The following is an 18237-nucleotide window of genomic DNA, read 5'->3' as shown; positions in this document are numbered from 1 at the left end:
AGGCGGGACAAAGATGGGTTATTTGCATAATATGCTGTTTGGCGCCTGTGATTGGTTGTTGCGCGTCACGTGGGTGCGGCCGTTGAATGAATTCACGTGGATCGTTACCTCGATATCAATTCGCCGCGATCCTTCCGCCGCCGAAAGAGTCCCTCGGTCCGCACCGGGCCCCGCGGCCCCCCGAGCACACACGGCTGTTCGGAGCCTCCTGCGATGATTCTCCATCCCTCCGGTGCTGCGGGAAGCGGGGTGGGCTGTGGAGGGGCACGGCTGGGCCAGAGGGGCGGTGGCGCGGAGGGATACGCGGCGGAGCTGCGGTTTCGAAGTGAGGCGGGAGCGGGTGAGGCGCGAGCGGGAGGGGAGGGCGGAGGTGAAGGGGCTGAGGGGCCGGGAGGGGATCCCTGTGGGGTTCTGAGGAGGCTGAGGGGCCGGGAGGGGATCCCTGTGGGGTTCTGAGGAGGCTGAGGGGCCGGGAGGGGATCCCTGTGGGGTTCTGAGGAGGCTGAGGGCCTGGGGAGGTGTCCCTGTGGGGCCTGGGGAGGGGCTCCCCTGTGGGGCCTGGGGAGGGGCTCCCCTGTGGGGCCGGGAGGTTGGTCCCTGAGGGGGTCCCTCTGGGGTCGGGAGGTTGGTCCCTGAGGGGGTCCCTGTGGGGTTCTGAGGGTGTCCCTGAGGGGCCGGGCGGGGGTCCCTAAGGGGGTCCTGAGGTGCTGTGACGGGACATCCCGACAGGGTCCCAGGGATCTCTGAGGGGCTATAGGGGGCTGGGAGGGGGTCCCTGTGGGGCTGGGAGGGTTCCCTTAGAAGATCCTGATGTGCTGTGAGGGGGGATCCTGACAGGGTCCCGAGGAGCTGGGAGGGGGTCCCTGAGGGGCTGTAACGGGCTGGAGGGGGTCCCTTTGGGACTGGGAGGGGGTCCCTGGGGGGTTCTGAGGGGTCCCCAGGGGCTGGGAGGGGGCCAGACTTGCCTTCTCTCTCTGCTGATACTAATTAGTGTTATTAAAAGTACTATTAAACTGCTAAGACTTGTTGCAACACTTGGAGCAAAACAGTCACAGTGTGGTTGTGGTTAATGTTTTATACATGTATTTTATCCTGATAAGCTTAACAGATTGAAATCATGGCCCTGTGAGCCACTTCTGTGCATGTTTATTGTTTATATCCAGTTTCTTGTATTCTTTATATTACTTATGTTTATTACATTTTTTCTATTGCTGTGCATTTTTCTTCCTAGTTCCAGTCCTTTCCCTGTAGCTTTCTGGAGATAAATTTCCCTTTCTACCACACTGAAACACCTTGCTCAGGGAAAATATGGGATTGGGAGAAGCTTGAGCAAATAAAGTAATAATCTAATAATAATCTGGTTTTCCTTTTGGAATCTAATTACAGGAGCAAAGGCTGAGTGAATATTTCTTAAAGTCAATGACAAACAATGCCCAGACAATCCAAGAGTCCTCTGAAAGTGAGAGAAAATGAGAGTGCTTGCCCTGAAGAGAAGGAAGAAGCTTCTTTCCCTCTGCCAAAAGACCAGAAGATCTGCAAAGTGACTAAACCCAAAGGCAGCAGGGCCTCCAAGAAGGAGAATTTGAGCAATGGGACCCAGAGAGGGCCACGGAAACGTGCCCTGAAATACCCCAAACAGCTGGTGGAGGAATTGTCCCAGCCCAGGGGGCACCCTGGGGGCTGCTTTGGTGCCCTGCAGGGGGATGTGGGCACTGAGCCCACCCTGCCTTTGGGCAGGAGGGGGAACGTGCCATGCAGCAGGTCTGTCTCTCTGGGCACTGATTTCCGTTTGGCTCTTGTGGGGGGCAGAGCAGGAGGCAAACCTGAGGTGGGGGTGTCTGAAGAACAGAGGGAAGAACCTGCTGATTTTGCTGCTGGAACAATTGCTGACTTTGGGATTGCTGCAGGAAGTTTTGGTGACCCTTGTAAAGGTGAGGCTGGAGAGACCAATCCCAGAATCCCAGACTGGTCTGAGTTGGGGGGACCCCCCAGGGATCATCGAGTCCAACTCTTCAGTCAATGGCCCACACAGGGGATTGAACCCCTGACCTTGGCATGGTGGTTGTTGCCCTTTCTCAGAGGGGCATCTCCAGGGCATCTGACCCAATTTAGGGCAGATCCAAGTGCTCTGACTGGCTGTGAATGTGCCCAAGGAGCAGAGTCTGATAGAAAGTTGGTGTAAAATCCTATATATTATATATATATATTTATATATGTGTGTGTATATAAACACATATAAAGCACAAATATATGTAATACATAGGAGATATATTTGGGTTAACTCTAATGTTTATAGGATATAACCCACATAGTTAATGGTCCAGAGAAGAGCAACGAGGGTGGAGAAGGGACTGGATGTGGCACTGAGTGTCCTCTGAAACACCTCCAGGGACAGAGAATCCACCATGTCTTGATCCAACCCTACTGTGATCACCAGCCCAGGGCACAGAGTGCCAGAGTGATCCCAGTGGGGTTGGATCAAGGGTTGGATTTGATGATCTCAGAGGTCTCTTCCAACCCAAGTGAGAAGAGCAACGAGTCTGGAGAAGGGACTGGAGCACAAGTGCTGTGGGGAGAGGCTGAGGGAGCTGGGGGTGTTCAGCCTGGAGAAGAGGAGGCTCAGAGGTGACCTCAGCACTGTCTGGAACTGCCTGAAGGGAAGTTGTGGCCAGGTGGGGGCTGGTCTCTTCTCCCAGGCACTCAGCAATAGGACAAGGGGGCACGATGGGCTCAAGCTCTGCCAGGGGAAATTGAAGTTGGAGAGCAGAAAGAAATTCTTTGCAGAGAGAGTGCTCAGGGATTGGAATGGGCTGCCCAGAGAGGGGGTGGATTCCCCATCCCTGGAGGGTTTGAACCTGAGCTTGGCCGTGGCACTGAGTGCCATGATCTGGTAAAGGGACTGGAGTTGGACCAAGGGTTGGCCTTGGTGATCTGTGAGGGCTTTTCCAACCCAATCCATTCTATGATTCTTTGATTTTATGGATGTGGCACTGAGGGAGAATCCACCACATCTTGATCCAACCCTACTGTGATCACCAGCCCAGGGCACTCTGGATGATCACAGTGGGGTTGGATCAAGGGTTGGACTTGATGATCTTGGAGGTCTTTTCCAACCCAATCCATTCTGTGATTCTATTTAGCTCTTGAGTTTCACAAGGGAATTGCAAGACAAATTCTCCAAGTTCTAAAGCCAGTCCCTTAACTAGCAAGTGAACCTGTGAAAGCCACCCTGCTCCTCACTTGGTATGTGATTAGTTAAATATTAACTTGCTTTTAGGCAGTTCATTTGCTTTTGTTCAGGAAAATTTCTTGAGCTGAACAGGTAACTTTAAGTCTTTCCATAAACAGCATAAATCACCTTTAGAAAGAAAAGAAAAACATTTTAAAGCTTTAGGCATTAAAAAAAAATTCACAGACTGTCCTGAGTTGGAAGGACCCACAAGGATCATGAAGTCCAACTCTTAAGTCAGTGGCCTACACAGGAGATTGAACCCATGACCTTGGCATTACTACAACCAAGTTTTAACCCAGCTAAAATCTTTTTCTCTCTTTGTTTTATTTTCTGTTCTCTTCTCTTGTTCCTTTTGCAGAGAATTCTCCAAGTCTGTTAAAATTCAGGCGAAGATCAACCATTGGCATTCGAGGCTCCCCAGAGAACAACACCCTGATCCAGTTCCTGGCCCAGGAGAGGAGCAACAGGCAGAGAGAAGCTGGGACAGAGGTGAGAGCCCTCCCCAAACCTCAGCTGGGGCAGTTCTGCCCTTCCAGGAACACACAAGTGCTGGCAGGAGGAGCAGGGAGAGATCCAGCAGGAGGAGGAGGAGGAGGAGGGAGGGATCCAGCAGAAGGAGGAGGAGGGTGGAAGGATCCAGCAGAGGGAGGAGGAGGGAAGGATCTGGCAGAGGGAGGGAGGGATCCAGCAGAGAGAGGAGGAGGGAAAGGATCCAGCAGAGGGAGGAGGAGGGAAGGGATCCAGCAGAGAGAGGAGGAGGGAAGGGATCCAGCAGAGAGAGGAGGAGGGAGGGGATCCAGCAGAGGGAGGAGGAGGGAGGGAATCCAGCAGAAGGAGGAGGGGGGAGGGATCCAGCAGAGGGAGGAGGAGGGAGGAGGAGGGAAGGGATCCAGCAGAGGGAGGAGGGAAGGATCCAGCAGAGGGAGAAGGAGGGAAAGGATCCAGCTGAAGGAGGAGGAGGGAGGGATCCAGCAGAGGGAGGAGGAGGGAGGGGATCCAGCAGAGGGAGGAGGAGGGAGGGGATCCAGCAGAGGGAGGAGGAGGGAGGGGATCCAGCAGAGGGAGGAGGAGGGAGGGGATCCAGCAGAGGGAGGAGGAGGGAGGGGATCCAGCAGAGGGAGGAGGAAGGAGGGGATCCAGCAGAAGGAGGAGGGAGGGAGGGATCCAGCAGAGGGAGGGGAGGAAAGGATCCAGCAGCAGAAGGAGGAGGGAGGGAAGGGATCCAGCAGAGGGAGGAGGAGGGAGGGGATCCAGCAGAGGGAGGGGAGGAAAGGATCCAGCAGCAGAAGGAGGAGGGAGGGAAGGGATCCAGCAGAGGGAGGAGGAGGGAGGGGATCCAGCAGAGGGAGGGGAGGAAAGGATCCAGCAGCAGAAGGAGGAGGGAGGGAGGGGATCCAGCAGAGGGAGGAGGAGGGAGGGGATCCAGCAGAGGGAGGAGGAGGGAGGGGATCCAGCAGAGGGAGGAGGAGGGAGGGGATCCAGCAGAGGGAGGAGGAGGGAGGGGATCCAGCAGAGGGAGGAGGAGGGAAGGGATCCAGCAGAGGAAGGAGGAGGGAGGGGATCCAGCAGAGGGAGGAGGAGGGAAGGGATCCAGCAGAGGGAGGAGGAGGGAAGGGATCCAGCAGAGGGAGGAGGAGGGAAGGGATCCAGCAGAGGGAGGAGGAGGGAAGGGATCCAGCAGAGGGAGGAGGAGGGAGGGAAGGGATCCAGCAGAGGGAGGAGGAGGGAAGGGATCCAGCAGAGGGAGGAGGAGGGAGGGGATCCAGCAGAGGGAGGGGAGGAAAGGATCCAGCAGCAGAAGGAGGAGGGAGGGAAGGGATCCAGCAGAGGGAGGAGGAGGGAAGGGATCCAGCAGAGGGAGGAGGAGGGAAGGGATCCAGCAGAGGGAGGAGGAGGGAGGGGATCCAGCAGAGGGAGGAGGAGGGAGAGATCCAGCACAAGGCACCACCTGGTTCTGCTGCCTTCCCTTGGACACCTGACTAGGATAAGGAGATATTCCAGGTTTTGTTCACACTGTGTAGAGACTGGAATCTTCTCTGCATGTTGAGCTTGCCCACGAATTTCAGCTTGTGGTCCTTTCCTGTGTTTGCCATGCTTGGTTTTTGGGGAATTAAGTTAAAGTGTTGCAGGTGCAGTCAGGCTGAGCAAAAGTGACTTGTTCAGTCAGATTTGTTGCCTTGACCCAGCCCAGGCAAAGCAAGTTCTGCACATGGTCTAGAGGAGCAGATTATTAAATACAGTAAAACTTCACATATTTCTTGAAAAAATTCCTTTTTTGCTTATTCTTACCATACACCTACAACTGATTAAATACAAGACTTGGTTCTTTATATTTTTTTTTTACATCAAAGTACAATGCAAAGTAACCAAGTCCTTATGGTGGGGCAAAAAGAGTCTGATGGGGTTAACTTTGTTTTGGCAGGTCAGTCCTTTCAAAGATGGAGATGTCAGGCCACTGAAGGGCAGAATTGAGGCCTTTCAGACATTCCTTGAATCCCTCCAAGAGGCTGAAGAGGAAACTGGACTCTCTGGGCTGTCCCACCTGGCTGAGGCTTCCCAGGAAGGAGCCTCTTGTAAGTTATTAAATATTCTGCTTTGTCCTCAACATCAAGTCTTCCTTTAGGCTAAAAAGCCTGAAACTAAAAATACTTCCTATAAAGCAAATTAATCCTCCCTTCCCAGGCTTGCTGTGGGTGTTTTTGTGTTTCATTTGAGGCTTTTTTTGCTGCTTTAAACCATCTTAGTGCAGCCTGAATTGTGATTCCTCAGAATAACCCCTGAACTAAAATGAAAACCAGTATTTGTGTGACTCTTTTCTTAGTTTTAATTCCTGGATTTGTAGTCTTTGTGCTTTTCCATAAGCTTGAGTGTTTTCACACCTTTTCCAAGAGACTGAGAATATTTTTTTATTTTATTTTCTGGCATTGATGCTCTTGAAACAGAATATTTTTTGTTTAATTTCTCTGATATTGATGATCCTGAAACTGAGAATGATTTTTATTTGATTTCTCTGATATTGATGATAAAACAGAATATTTTTTATTTGATTTCTCTGATATTGATGATCCTGAAACTGAGAATGATTTTTATTTTATTTTCTGGCATTGATGCTCTTGAAACAGAATTTTTTTTTATTTCATTTCTCTAATATTGATGATCTTAAAACAGAATATTTTTTATTTTATTTCTCTGATATTGATGCTCTTGAAACAGAATATTTTTTATTTTATTTCTCTGGCATTGATGCTCTTGAAACAGAATATTTTTTATTTTATTTCTCTGATATTGATGATCTTGAAACAGAATATTTTTTTATTTTATTTCTCTGATATTGATGCTCTTGAAACAGAATATTTTTTATTTTATTTCTCTGATATTGATGATCTTGAAACAATATTTTTTATTGTATTTCTCTGATATTGATGATCTTGAAACAGAATATTTTTTATTTTATTTCTCTGATATTGATGATCTTAAAACAGAATATTTTTTATTGTATTTCTCTGATATTGATGATCTTGAAACAGAATATTTTTTATTTTATTTCTCTGATATTGATGATCTTAAAACAGAATATTTTTTATTGTATTTCTCTGATATTGATGATCTTGAAACAATATTTTTTATTTTATTTCTCTGATATTGATGATCTTAAAACAGAATATTTTTTATTTGTTTTCTCTGACATTGATGCTCTTGAAACTGAGAATATTTTTTATTTTATTTCTCTGACATTGATGATCCTGAAACTGAGAATATTTTTTATTTGATTTCTCTTACATTGATGCTCTTCAACACATTTATTTGAAAATAATTTCCTTTAATTTGAATGTTTTTTAATGTTATTTTCAAAGTAAAACTAAAAAAGTGCATCTCTGTTCTTCCCACCCCGAACCTTTTGCATCTCTTAGTGAAGAAACACAAAGCAAATTCATTGACAAACCTGAAGTTTCTTTGTGCTTTCTTTGGCTTTTGTTTTCTATTTAATTGCTGCAGCTCAGAACAAGGTACCTTTGAAAAAAGAGCCCAACCTGGAGCAGTGGAGGGGAAAGTTCCTGTTGGACAAGAGTGGAGCTGATTTGAGAGCAAATGTCAGTGAAAATGTGACCAAAACCAGCAAGTCTGAGCCCAGAACCTGCAGCATTTTATCTGCACCTGCTGCTCCCCAGGTACTTACAATTAGCAGCAAACTCCTTAATTAGTGATTAAAATAAACAGGGTTTTCATTTCTTCTATTTGAACTTTTAGCCTGGGTGTTTTGGGGAAAAGAAATTCAACTGAAGTAGTGAATGATTGAGGAAACTCTGAAATCTGTTTGAGGGGGATTAAAAACCTCCACAAAGCAGCATTTTTAGGTAGTTTTTTTTTATTTCTTTATCATGTGTGTCTTTATAAATTGATGAGGTATAGACATGGATAGATAAATAGATATAAATCTTGTAACTTTCTTTAGGAGTGGGTTTCTGAGCAGCAAAACCCTCCTGAGTCCTTGGGGACTGTTGTAACTGGAGAGCTGCTGGAAACAGGCCATGGTAAGAGGTTTTATCACCTTTATAATCTTTGTTTTATTCTCATTAGGAAGTCAAATATTGAATATTTGTAAGGAAATGTTTCCTCTCTCTGTCCCCTTGTCTACAATTTGTGGGGAGGAGAATTCTGGTGTGACTTTGCCATAAAGGCTGATGGGGGAACACCCCTAAAGTTGCTGCTGTGGCTCAAAGCTCAGTTTAAAACCAGACTTTGGAGTGGGGCTCAAAGCTCGGTTTAAGACCAGACTTTGGAGCGGGGCTCAAAGCTCGGTTTAAAACCAGACTTTGGAGCGGGGCTCAAAGCTCAGTTTAAAACCGGACTTTGGAGCGGGGCTCAAAGCTCGGTTTAAAACCGGACTTTGGAGCGGGGCTCAAAGCTCGGTTTAAAACCAGACTTTGGAGCGGGGCTCAAAGCTCGGTTTAAAACCAGACTTTGGAGCGGGGCTCAAAGCTCGGTTTAAAACCAGACTTTGGAGCGGGGCTCAAAGCTCGGTTTAAAACCAGACTTTGGAGCGGGGCTCAAAGCTCGGTTTAAAACCAGACTTTGGAGCGGGGCTCAAAGCTCGGTTTAAAACCAGACTTTGGAGCGGGGCTCAAAGCTCGGTTTAAAACCAGACTTTGGAGCGGGGCTCAAAGCTCGGTTTAAAACCAGACTTTGGAGCGGGGCTCAAAGCTCGGTTTAAAACCAGACTTTGGAGCGGGGCTCAAAGCTCGGTTTAAAACCAGACTTTGGAGCGGGGCTCAAAGCTCGGTTTAAAACCAGACTTTGGAGCGGGGCTCAAAGCTCGGTTTAAAACCAGACTTTGGAGCGGGGCTCAAAGCTCGGTTTAAAACCAGACTTTGGAGCGGGGCTCAAAGCTCGGTTTAAAACCAGACTTTGGAGCGGGGCTCAAAGCTCGGTTTAAAACCAGACTTTGGAGCGGGGCTCAAAGCTCGGTTTAAAACCAGACTTTGGAGCGGGGCTCAAAGCTCGGTTTAAAACCAGACTTTGGAGCGGGGCTCAAAGCTCGGTTTAAAACCAGACTTTGGAGCGGGGCTCAAAGCTCGGTTTAAAACCAGACTTTGGAGTTTGTTCAGCACAGCAAAGCTTTAAACCTGGTTTAACTCACAGGAAGGAAATAGATTTTATGAGGGAGGTGAGGCAGGACCTCTTGGGTGGGATGTCCCAGCTTGGTGGGGAAAAGCCCAAACTGGAGACAGGCTGGAAATAATCCTTTGGTTTTCTGGAATTTTCCAGTCAGGCCTTTTTTAGGGGAAAATGCAGTTGAGTTCCTCGTGCCTGTGAAGGAGAAAGGGATGTGAGTGTGCAGTTCCTCTGTAGAAAGCACATTGATTTCCCCCCTCCACAGATTTTCTGTGGGTGAGGGAGAAATCCCTCTGCAAAATGTGTTTCCCTTCATGCAAAGCTCCTTGTTGTGTGTTTTCTACATTTCCAAAAATACTGAATGGCACAATAAGAGCCAAAATTTCCCAACCAGTGGGTTTTTCTGGGATGTTGCTGCCCAGAACCTGTGGAGGTGTTTGTACTTTTGAGGATTAACAACATGAGCTATAAATCTCCTCAGTTTTCCTTCAGCCTTTAACTGTCACATCTGTCCCTTTGCTCCACAGCTGGCAGGTCTGAGCTCAGCCCTGCTGCCACCAGGAGTGATGTTCTCTCAGGTCCCAGCAGGAAGCAGGTTGGATTTGGGGAGGAACCAAACCTGGGGGTGTTGGATGGGAGCAAAGCCCTTGTCACACCTCCTGTCACACCACGACAAAATGGGGGTTGTCCCTTCAATGGCCTTCCCAGGAGTGGCTCCCTGACCTCCATCCTGAAGAAAACCCCCAAGAAGCAGCTCCTGGACAGCCCAAAGGTTGGTTTGGCACTTCCAGGGAGGTCCCAGCACTGAGGAGGAGCTGCTGCAGAGTCATTATTGAATCATTGTTAAATATCCTTTCTTCACTAATTGATATGGATAGAAAATGATTTAATGCTACTTGCTCATCTTGGAAGCTTTGCTTGAAGCTTTCATGTTATGAGAAGGTCTGGGGTTGACCCAGTTGCACCTTCCAGGACCTCAAGGAGCTTCCAGGGAAGATGTAAAGACACTTTCCAAGGGCATGGAGTGACAGGACAAGGGGTTTTAAACTGGAAAAGGTCAGGGTTAGGTGGGATTTGGGGAAGAAATCCTTCTCTTTGGGGGTGGGCAGGTCCTGGCACAGGTTGGGCAGAGAAGCTGTGGCTGTTCCATCCCTGGAAGTGCCCAAGGTCAGATTGGAGCCCCCTGGGACAGTGGGAGGTGTGGGAGGTGTCCCTGGGACAGTGGGAGGTGTCCCTGGGACAGTGGGAGGTGTCCCTGCCCAGGGCAGGGGGTGGAACTGGATGATCTTGAAGGTCTCTTCCAACCCAAACCATTCCCTGATTCCATGTGCTGGTTTAGATGGAATATTGGGAAGGAATCCTTCCCTGGGAGGGTGGGGAGGGATGGGATGGGATTCCCAGAGAAGCTGTGGCTGCTCCATCCCTGGGAGTGCCCAAGGCCAGGTTGGAGCACCCTGGGACAGTGGGAGGTGTCTCTGCCCAGAGCAGGGGTGGCACTGGAAGGACTTTGAGGTCCCTCCATCCCAAAGCATTCCATGATTCCATGTGCTGGTTTAGATGGGATATTGGGAAGGAATCCTTCCCTGGGAGGGTGGGGAGGGCCTGGGATGGGATTCCCAGAGCAGCTGTGGCTGCCCCATCCCTGGGAATGTCCAAGGTTGGAACCCCCTGGGACAGTGGGAGGTGTCCCTGGGACAGTGGGAGGTGACCCTGGGACAGTGGGAGGTGTCCCTGCCCAGGGCAGGGGGTGGCACTGGATGATTTTAAGGTCCCTTCCAACCCAACCCATTCCATGATTCCATGTGCTGGTTTAGATGGGATATTGGGAAGAAATCCCTCCCTGGGAGGGTGGGGAGGGATGGGAGGAATTCCCAGAGAAGCTGTGGCTGCCCCATCCCTGGGAGTGTCCAAGGCCAGGCTGGGGTGACCTGGGACAGTGGGAGGTGTCCCTGGGACAGTGGGAGGTGTCCCTGCCCAGGGCAGGGGTGGAAATGGATCATCTTTCAGGTCCCTTCAAGCCAAACCATTCCAGAATTCTCTGATATGAATGTTTTCCAAGTTTTATTCATTCATCCAACAAGTTTTTAAAACAAAATGTTGCTTCCACCACAAGTTATCTTCACTTTGGGTAAGGATATTTTAATTAAAGTTGTTATTTATAATTAAATAGTATTGAATTGTATCACTTAAATTTGACAGGAATACTTGAGTGTTGCAGATGATGGAGGAGGAGGAGGTGAATCTGTCCCAGCCTCTTCTGAAAAAGCCTTTGAAGCATCAGAAACAGGTCAGAGCCCCATTTTTTTTTTATTAAATCTGCCTCAGTTTTTTTTTAATAGGCTGAGTATTATATGAGATGATAAAGTTCTGCCTCTTTGCCAAATGTGGTGGATGATCTGCATTAACCACCCCTGAATCAGCTCCTGGGGGACATCCATGGAAAATAAAATTGCCAAGGAAAAGAATGGCTGAGAAAAAGCAAATTATTGTCACCCCAAATCTTCAGAAAGTCCCTTAGACCAGAATAAAGTCACTGAACCCCAAAACTCCTCCAACACCAGAACAGACCCACTGGATTTCAGGGAATTTTACACTTGTCAGCTGAGACTTATGGAGCAGGAGGTCACTTCCAGTCTCTTCCTTAATTCTTTACACTGTGATAAAGCTCTGAAAATTCTGAGGGAATGAACAGCAGGTGTAAAATGTGTTTTGGGAGTGATTTGGGGGCAGGATTAAGACCCCCCCCTCAAAAAAAAGCCCATTCTGTCCCAATTTCACACTCACTGAACTCCTCATGTGTTTTATTCCAACAGACACCACTGAAAGTCTCAACTTCACAACACCAAAGAAGAAAAAAGTGACTTTTGGAGAAGTTCTAAGCCCTGAAATCTTTGACCAGAGCTTGCCTGCCAACACCCCCCTGCGCAGAGGGGCCTGCCCAGGGCTGAGCCCCAGCCCTGCCCACCCCCTGCCCAGCCTGCACTGCCACTGGCACCCTGTAAATTTGGCTGGTTTGTCTTCCTAACTGTAAAAACAATCCCTGAATGCTCAATTTTTGTTTCATTTTTCATTTTTTTTTTCTTTGAAGGAACATGTTGAGCCTCTCCAAGAGCTCCTGGAGGATCCTGTTCCTGCAGAAGACCCTTCACCTGCTGAAGGTAACTCAGATCTTTGTAAATGAACAATCTTTTTGTATCTTAAAGTTGAGAATTATTTTTTTTAGTTTATATTTTTGTCAGCTTGGGGTTTTTTTTATTCAGAGAACATATTTCTGTTGTGCTAAAATTTGTTTCTGCTTTCCTCTAAATCTCTTGGCAGCAGCTGAAGTGTTTAAAATTTCAATTTGCTGCTTTAAATCGTTGCAGTCTTGCTCCTGATATTATAATTTTGATGATTTTTATGTAGCAAAAGGACAACAAAAGAACTGCAAGTGGTTTTTTCATATGTATTTACCTCTGACAGCTGTTTTAATGCTAATTATTTTTTATCAAATCCTTTCAAGTTTAGTTTTTTTATTTTGTAAAGCAAGGTGTTATTTTTTTATCTTGCCACATTTGATAGTCCTCAAGTTTGAGTTACTACTTAATAATATCCCCATAATATTAGAAATTATGGGGATAAATTCCTCAAAATAGAATTAACTTTAGCACTGAAACTGAATCAAAATTCATTTTTTTCTCCTCTATAACAGCACAAACTGACAAAATTATGGGGATAAATTCCTCAAAATAGAATTAACTTTAGCACTGAAACTGAATCAAAATTCATTTTTTTCTCCTCTATAACAGCACAAACTGACAAAATTATGGGGATAAATTCCTCAAAATAGAATTAACTTTAGCACTGAAACTGAATCAAAATTCATTTTTTTCTCCTCTATAACAGCACAAACTGACAAACCTGATACAGCAAAAGCTCCTTCTCCTAAAAGGAGGGTAAGTTTCTTTAGCAATGATTTTTTGTTGGTTTTTTAAACTTCTTCAGGCAGAATTGTTGTCTTTTGAACCTCCTGATGCTGTTACAGCCTCAGGTCTGAGGATTGTGAATATCCAGATCTATGGAAATATCTCCTGTAATTGTCCTCAGGAAATGAGAATTCTGAGGGAAAGTGGTTTCCAGTTATTAAAAACATTTTTATTTATAGCCTGATATTTAAGTTTACTGTTTCTATTGACTTTTCCTGGAGCTTTCCCAAATAATTCCAGCAAATGTTGTGCTTGCTGGAGTTTGAAGGGGCATAGAATTAATTCAGAAGTGCTTTCAGAGTTCTGTGGGTTATTGGAGAGGAAAGGCAAAAAAAAAAAAAGAGGAATATGAAAAAAACTCACCCACCTTTTCTGAAAGGAATTACAGAAGATGAAAACTTGATAAAAACCCCCCAAAAACTTTCCCTCCCAGTGCAGGGCCAAGGCTGAGGAGCCTGAGAGCTCCTTGGGATCCACAGGCAATGCTGAAGGCACCAGAAATCCAAGGAAGAGCAAGATCCAAGGGCAAAAGAATCCAAGCACATCCAAAAGGACACAAGTGAGTGGCAGCCCCTGCACTGCCTTTGCTCCTCTCCTTGTGTTTGCCAGGATTATTTTGATCTTTGTGAAGAGTTGTGAGTGTTGTGTGTGTGTTTCCTGTGTTTCCTTCTTCATTCCCAGGTGGTTTCCCAGCTTTTCCTGCCACTCATCTCCCTGCCTGCTGGGCAGGACTGGCTGGCAGGATTATTGAAATGTTTTCAGGGCCAAAATTAGGCTTTTTGATCACTTTTCAGTCTTCAGCAAATGAGTTTATGGCTCTTCTCTTACCAAGTTGGATGTTGGAATTTGCCCAGTCCTTGCTGGAACTTCCCCAGGCCTGTTCTAAGTGTCAAAGCTTTGAGGCTTCTACAAGATTTTTTCTTTCTTACATTGAAAGAAAAAGCACATTATTCCTTTTCAGTCCAAGCATGAGTGAAGAAATTACAGTTTTGAGCTGAAAGACTCATTTCTTCACCTTCCAGATTTGGTGAAGTGAATGAAAAAATTCACTTAAAGTAATTCTTTGCTTTGAGTTTTTAGATTAACTTGTAGATGGCACAACAAGTGGAAGCTTCATTTTAGGGGAAACAGTTGCTGTGCATCAAAATCCAGCAATTGGTGTCACTTCTTTGTTGGAAAATACTGTAGAGGATCATTATAATTACACTGTGCTCTAATCAGGCTTCTCCATCTTCTCAGAAAACAAGACAAACAGGCAATGGGAAAAGAAGAAAGAGAAGAGTTAGAAGATCTTTATATGGGGCAAGAGAACTGGCTTCCAAGAAACCCCTTCTCAGCCCTATCCCTGAAATTCCAGAGGTTTTTTCTTCTGTCTCATCTCCAGACTCACCAAAGGCATATCCACTTTTTTCAGGTAAGTTTTTAGTTTTACTCTTTCTATTAATTCTATTATTTTTTTATTTCAACACTCATATAAAAAACCTGTTCCTGGTTACCTCGAGCTTTGTCATCAATAACAAGGCTCTTATTTATTTTTTATTTTTCATTCCTTTTGTAATAAGAGAGTCTCAAGGATCTAAAAATGTCCAACTGAATAAATTTAACTCTTGTTGGACTCCAGTGTAAGGCTGGCAAAGAAAGCACCTTTTTTCTTTGATTGGGCACTAATATTTTCTTAGTCCTTGGAGCTGGTGAGTTGAGCTTGAAGAGTTAAGGGATGTGCAGAGCTTTCTCTTGGAATTTTTCCCACTATTTATCTGGAATGGTTTACAAGGTTACTTTATGGAAGCAAAATACTACAAAGCTTTTGTTGTAATAATGAAAAGAGCTTTGGTGCATTCCCAGAGTCAATTAACTCTGTGTGTGTGTGTGTGTGTGTGTGTTCTAATCCAGAGGGTGCAGTTTTGGATAGTCCCAAATCCAGGCATGCTTGGAAGGACATCCAGGAGAAGGCTAAAGGGATGAGAGGGAAGAACATCTGGGTGTCTCCAAGCCCTGAGGACCTGGAACTGACAGCACCTGGCAGGTCCAGGGGTGGAACCTTCCAGCACTCTGGTGCTGGCACTGATCATGAGGTAACTGCTTTGCTTAAGGAGCAGGAAAGCCAGTTTGGGGTGGGGAACCCACTAAGAGTGATGAATCCTAGAATGGATTGGGTTGGAAAAGCCCCCCGAGATCATCAAGTCCAACCCTTGGTCCAACTCCAGTCCCTTTACCAGATCATGGCACTCAGTGCCACGGCCAAGCTCAGGTTCAAACCCTCCAGGGATGGGGAATCCACCCCCTCTCTGGGCAGCCCATTCCAATGCCTGAGCACTCTCTCTGCAAAGAATTTCTTTCTGCTCTCCAACTTCAATTTCCCCTGGCAGAGCTTGAGCCCATCGTGCCCCCTTGTCCTATTGCTGAGTGCCTGGGAGAAGAGACCAACCCCCACCTGGCCACAACTTCTCTTCACTCAGGGGGTGGCCAAGCAAGGCCTGTCACATGCAGAGTTCTGGAGACATCCACACCCTCATTTGCACCTCAGCACTGCAGAGGAGCCCAGGTAGTGCCCTCTGAAGGTGCTTCAGTGGCCTGTGTGTCCAACAGCCAGAGATCACAGAATCACAGAATCAGCTGAGTTGGAAGAGACCTCTGAGATCATCAATCCAACCCTTGATCCAACCCCACTGTGATCACCAGCCCATGGCACAGAGTGATCACAGTGGGGTTGGATCAAGACGTGGTTGGATCAAGACATGGTGGATTCTCACTCAGTGCCACGGCCAATCTCAGGTTAAAAACCTCCAGGGATGGGGAATCCACCCCCTCTCTGGGCAGCCCATTCCAATCCCTGAGCACTCTCTCTGCAAACAATTTCTTTCTGCTCTCCAACTTCAATTTCCCCTGGCAGAGCTTGAGCCCATCGTGCCCCCTTGTCCTATTGCTGAGTGCCTGGGAGAAGAGACCAACCCCCACCTGGCCAGAACTTCCCTTCAGGCAGTTCCAGACAGTGCTGAGGTCACCTCTGAGCCTCCTCTTCTCCTGGCCAGAACTTCCCTCCTCCAAAACCCCAAAGTGACACACACAATCCTGGAAGCTGGTTCAGTGTGAGGCCAAGCTCAGGCTGTTTGAGACCCACAGAATCCTGGGATGGCTGAGTTGGAAGGGACCTCCCATGGGCTGGGACACCTTCCCCTACACCAGGGTGCTCACAGCCCTTCTCAGTTGAGTTCTACCTCCTTCCAAGGATGGAGATCCCGTGGCCCCTCCAGGCAGTCTGTTCCAACTCCCTGGAGGGAAGTTGTGGCCAGGTGGGGGGTGAGTGCCATGATCTGGTAAAGGGACTGGAGTTGGACCAAGGGTTGGACTTGAGGATCTCGGAGGGCTTTTCCAACCCAATCCATTCTGTGATTCTTTGATTTTATGGATGTGGCACTGAGGGAGAATCCACCAGGTCTTGATCCAACCCCACTGGGATCATCATGTCTTGATCCAACCCTACTGTGATCACCAGCCCAGGGCACTCTGTGCCCTGGGCTGGTGATCACAGTGGGGTTGGATCAAGGGTTGGACTTGATGATCTCAGAGGGCTTTTCCAACCCAATCCATTCCATGATAAGGGCTGGACTTGGTGAGGAAAACACTAATAGTTGTTTAGTTGAAACAAAGTTTTGTGGTTTACTTTTTGCCTGTATCTAAACAAATGAATTCCTATTTTTATCCCTCCAGTTTTCAAACATTGTGCCAGATGCAGAAGATTATTTTAATACATCTGAGTATTTCCAGCAAGTAAAAGAGACTGCATGTGAAAATGAAGCAAAAGAGAGCAGTTCCTTGATAGAAAATAAGCAGCTACAAGGAAATCTCCTGACTGGGCTGGAATTTCTGGAACAACAGGCCAAGGATGTCCATGAGGGTGCCCAGGGGACTCTGTGTCCTCAGACAGACTCTGCTAAAGGTATTCCAGCAAGAAGAAGAAGAAGAAGAAGTGACACCTATTTTCCTCATGCTGAAAACTTGAAAATAACTGGAATTGATCTTCCAGTTTCATCTTATAATGTGGAAGAATTTCTGTCTGTCCCTGCAGGCTCCTTGCAGCTCCCTGGAGGGAGGAGCAGCAGCAGTGGGGAGGTGAGGGTGAGGCGCAGCATGAGGCTGAGCAGAGCACCAGGAGCTGGGGGACTGGCTTGGATTCAGCTCCCTGTGGAGGCTCCAGAACAGCCTCCCCTGCCAGGGTCTGCTCTCAGAAGGAGCAGGAGGATCAGCACATCCATCCTGGCAGGAGCTGGGAATATTCACCCCAGAGTGCAAAACCCAGTCGTGTTCTCAGCCCTGGGGAAGGAAAACGAGGACTCTGCTCATCTCGCTGGTGGTTCTTGCAGGAGGCAGAGGAGGAGAAGTTCAGCCACACCTCAGGAAGCTCCTGGGGCTCAAACCAAGAAAAGGAGAATATCAAATTCTGTAAATAAGGACAGAAATCACCAAAAACAGCCTGAAAAAGCAGAAATACCTCTGGAGGGTGTAACCCCTGGCGAGGTTTCAGCTGTTGCTGATTTCCTGAAGTGAAGTTGATTGTTCCAGTTCATGTTCTCTCTCTCGAGTGCTGTTCCCTTCTCTCTTCCCCTTCCTTGGCCTTGTTCACTTTCTGGATAGTTTAGACATCAAGGCAAGGAAATTAGTTGTGAAATGCTTGAAGATCAGACCTGTGTGGCAAACTGGCTTGGCCCAGGGGTTGGGTTTGGTGCAGTTGTGGCAGATAATCAAGAGAATAAAAAATTCTTCACTCCTGCTGGGTGTGGGTTTGTCTTTGGTAGTTCCAGCAGGACATAAAGGACGTGTCCTTTCAACTCCAGCTGCCCTGAACTGTTTGGTTCCCACGTGCTGGAGCTTTCTGTCCATTTGCAGAGACTCTCAAGGGAGTTTCTCAGGATAGTTTTGTAATCTAGAAGAAAATTCCTGCAGATTTCAATGGTAGTTTATAAGGAAAGAACCAAAATAATAATTAGATAATAATAATGGAACAATAATAAAAGTGTTAAATAATAATAAAATAATATGATGATAAAAGTGATAAAAATGATAATAGAACAATAATAAAAGTGTTTTATCATTATATTATTTTATTATTATTTAACACTTTTATTATTGTGCTAGTATTATCACTTTTATCATTATATTATTTTATTAATATTTAAGTGATAAAAATAATAATAGAACAATAATAAAAGTGTTTTATCATTATATTATTTTATTATTATTTAACACTTATTATTGTGCTATTATTATCACTTTTATCATATTATTTTATTATTATTTAAGTGATAAAAATAATAATAGAACAATAATAAGTGTTTTATCATTCTATTATTTTATTATTATTTAACACTTATTATTGTGCTATTATTATCACTTTTATCATTATATTATTTTATTATTATTTAAGTG

The 18237-nt window shown here is 46.3% G+C and overlaps 1 protein-coding gene across 2 annotated transcripts; it reads left to right on the top strand.

Moving 5' to 3' along the window:
• The first annotated feature begins 237 nt into the window (after window positions 1-237).
• On the top strand, window positions 238-17580 carry CDCA2 (cell division cycle associated 2). 2 transcript variants are annotated; one of them, XM_071579114.1, is made up of 15 exons: window positions 238-340; window positions 1387-1931; window positions 3591-3721; window positions 5655-5805; window positions 7229-7401; window positions 7686-7764; window positions 9373-9617; window positions 11045-11132; window positions 11659-11843; window positions 11934-12003; window positions 12731-12780; window positions 13244-13369; window positions 14050-14224; window positions 14704-14885; window positions 16522-17580. In XM_071579114.1, the coding sequence occupies exons 2-15, from the start codon at window positions 1430-1432 to the stop codon at window positions 17356-17358; spliced, it is 2994 nt and encodes a 997-aa protein (XP_071435215.1). In that variant the 5' UTR covers window positions 238-340; window positions 1387-1429; the 3' UTR covers window positions 17359-17580. The 2 variants fall into 2 exon arrangements, with proteins under 2 accessions (XP_071435215.1, XP_071435216.1); XM_071579115.1 differs by having other exon boundaries at window positions 303-325.
• Window positions 17581-18237: the final 657 nt, after the last annotated feature.

This window comes from Pithys albifrons, chromosome 29 (assembly GCF_047495875.1).
Source record: "Pithys albifrons albifrons isolate INPA30051 chromosome 29, PitAlb_v1, whole genome shotgun sequence".
NCBI lineage: Eukaryota > Metazoa > Chordata > Aves > Passeriformes > Thamnophilidae > Pithys > Pithys albifrons.
Note: the sequence above shows the minus strand (reverse complement) of the source record. Positions and strands in the feature narration are given on the sequence as shown.

Excerpts from the sequence above, each read along its gene's own strand:
- CDCA2 (XM_071579114.1), top strand. The coding sequence starts at position 1,430 with ATGCCCAGACAATCCAAGAGTCCTCTGAAAGTGAGAGAAAATGAGAGT. Across the intron at positions 13,370-14,049 it reads GCACATCCAAAAGGACACAA|AAAACAAGACAAACAGGCAA; the intron begins GTGAGTGGCAGC and ends CCATCTTCTCAG. Across the intron at positions 14,225-14,703 it reads GGCATATCCACTTTTTTCAG|AGGGTGCAGTTTTGGATAGT; the intron begins GTAAGTTTTTAG and ends GTTCTAATCCAG.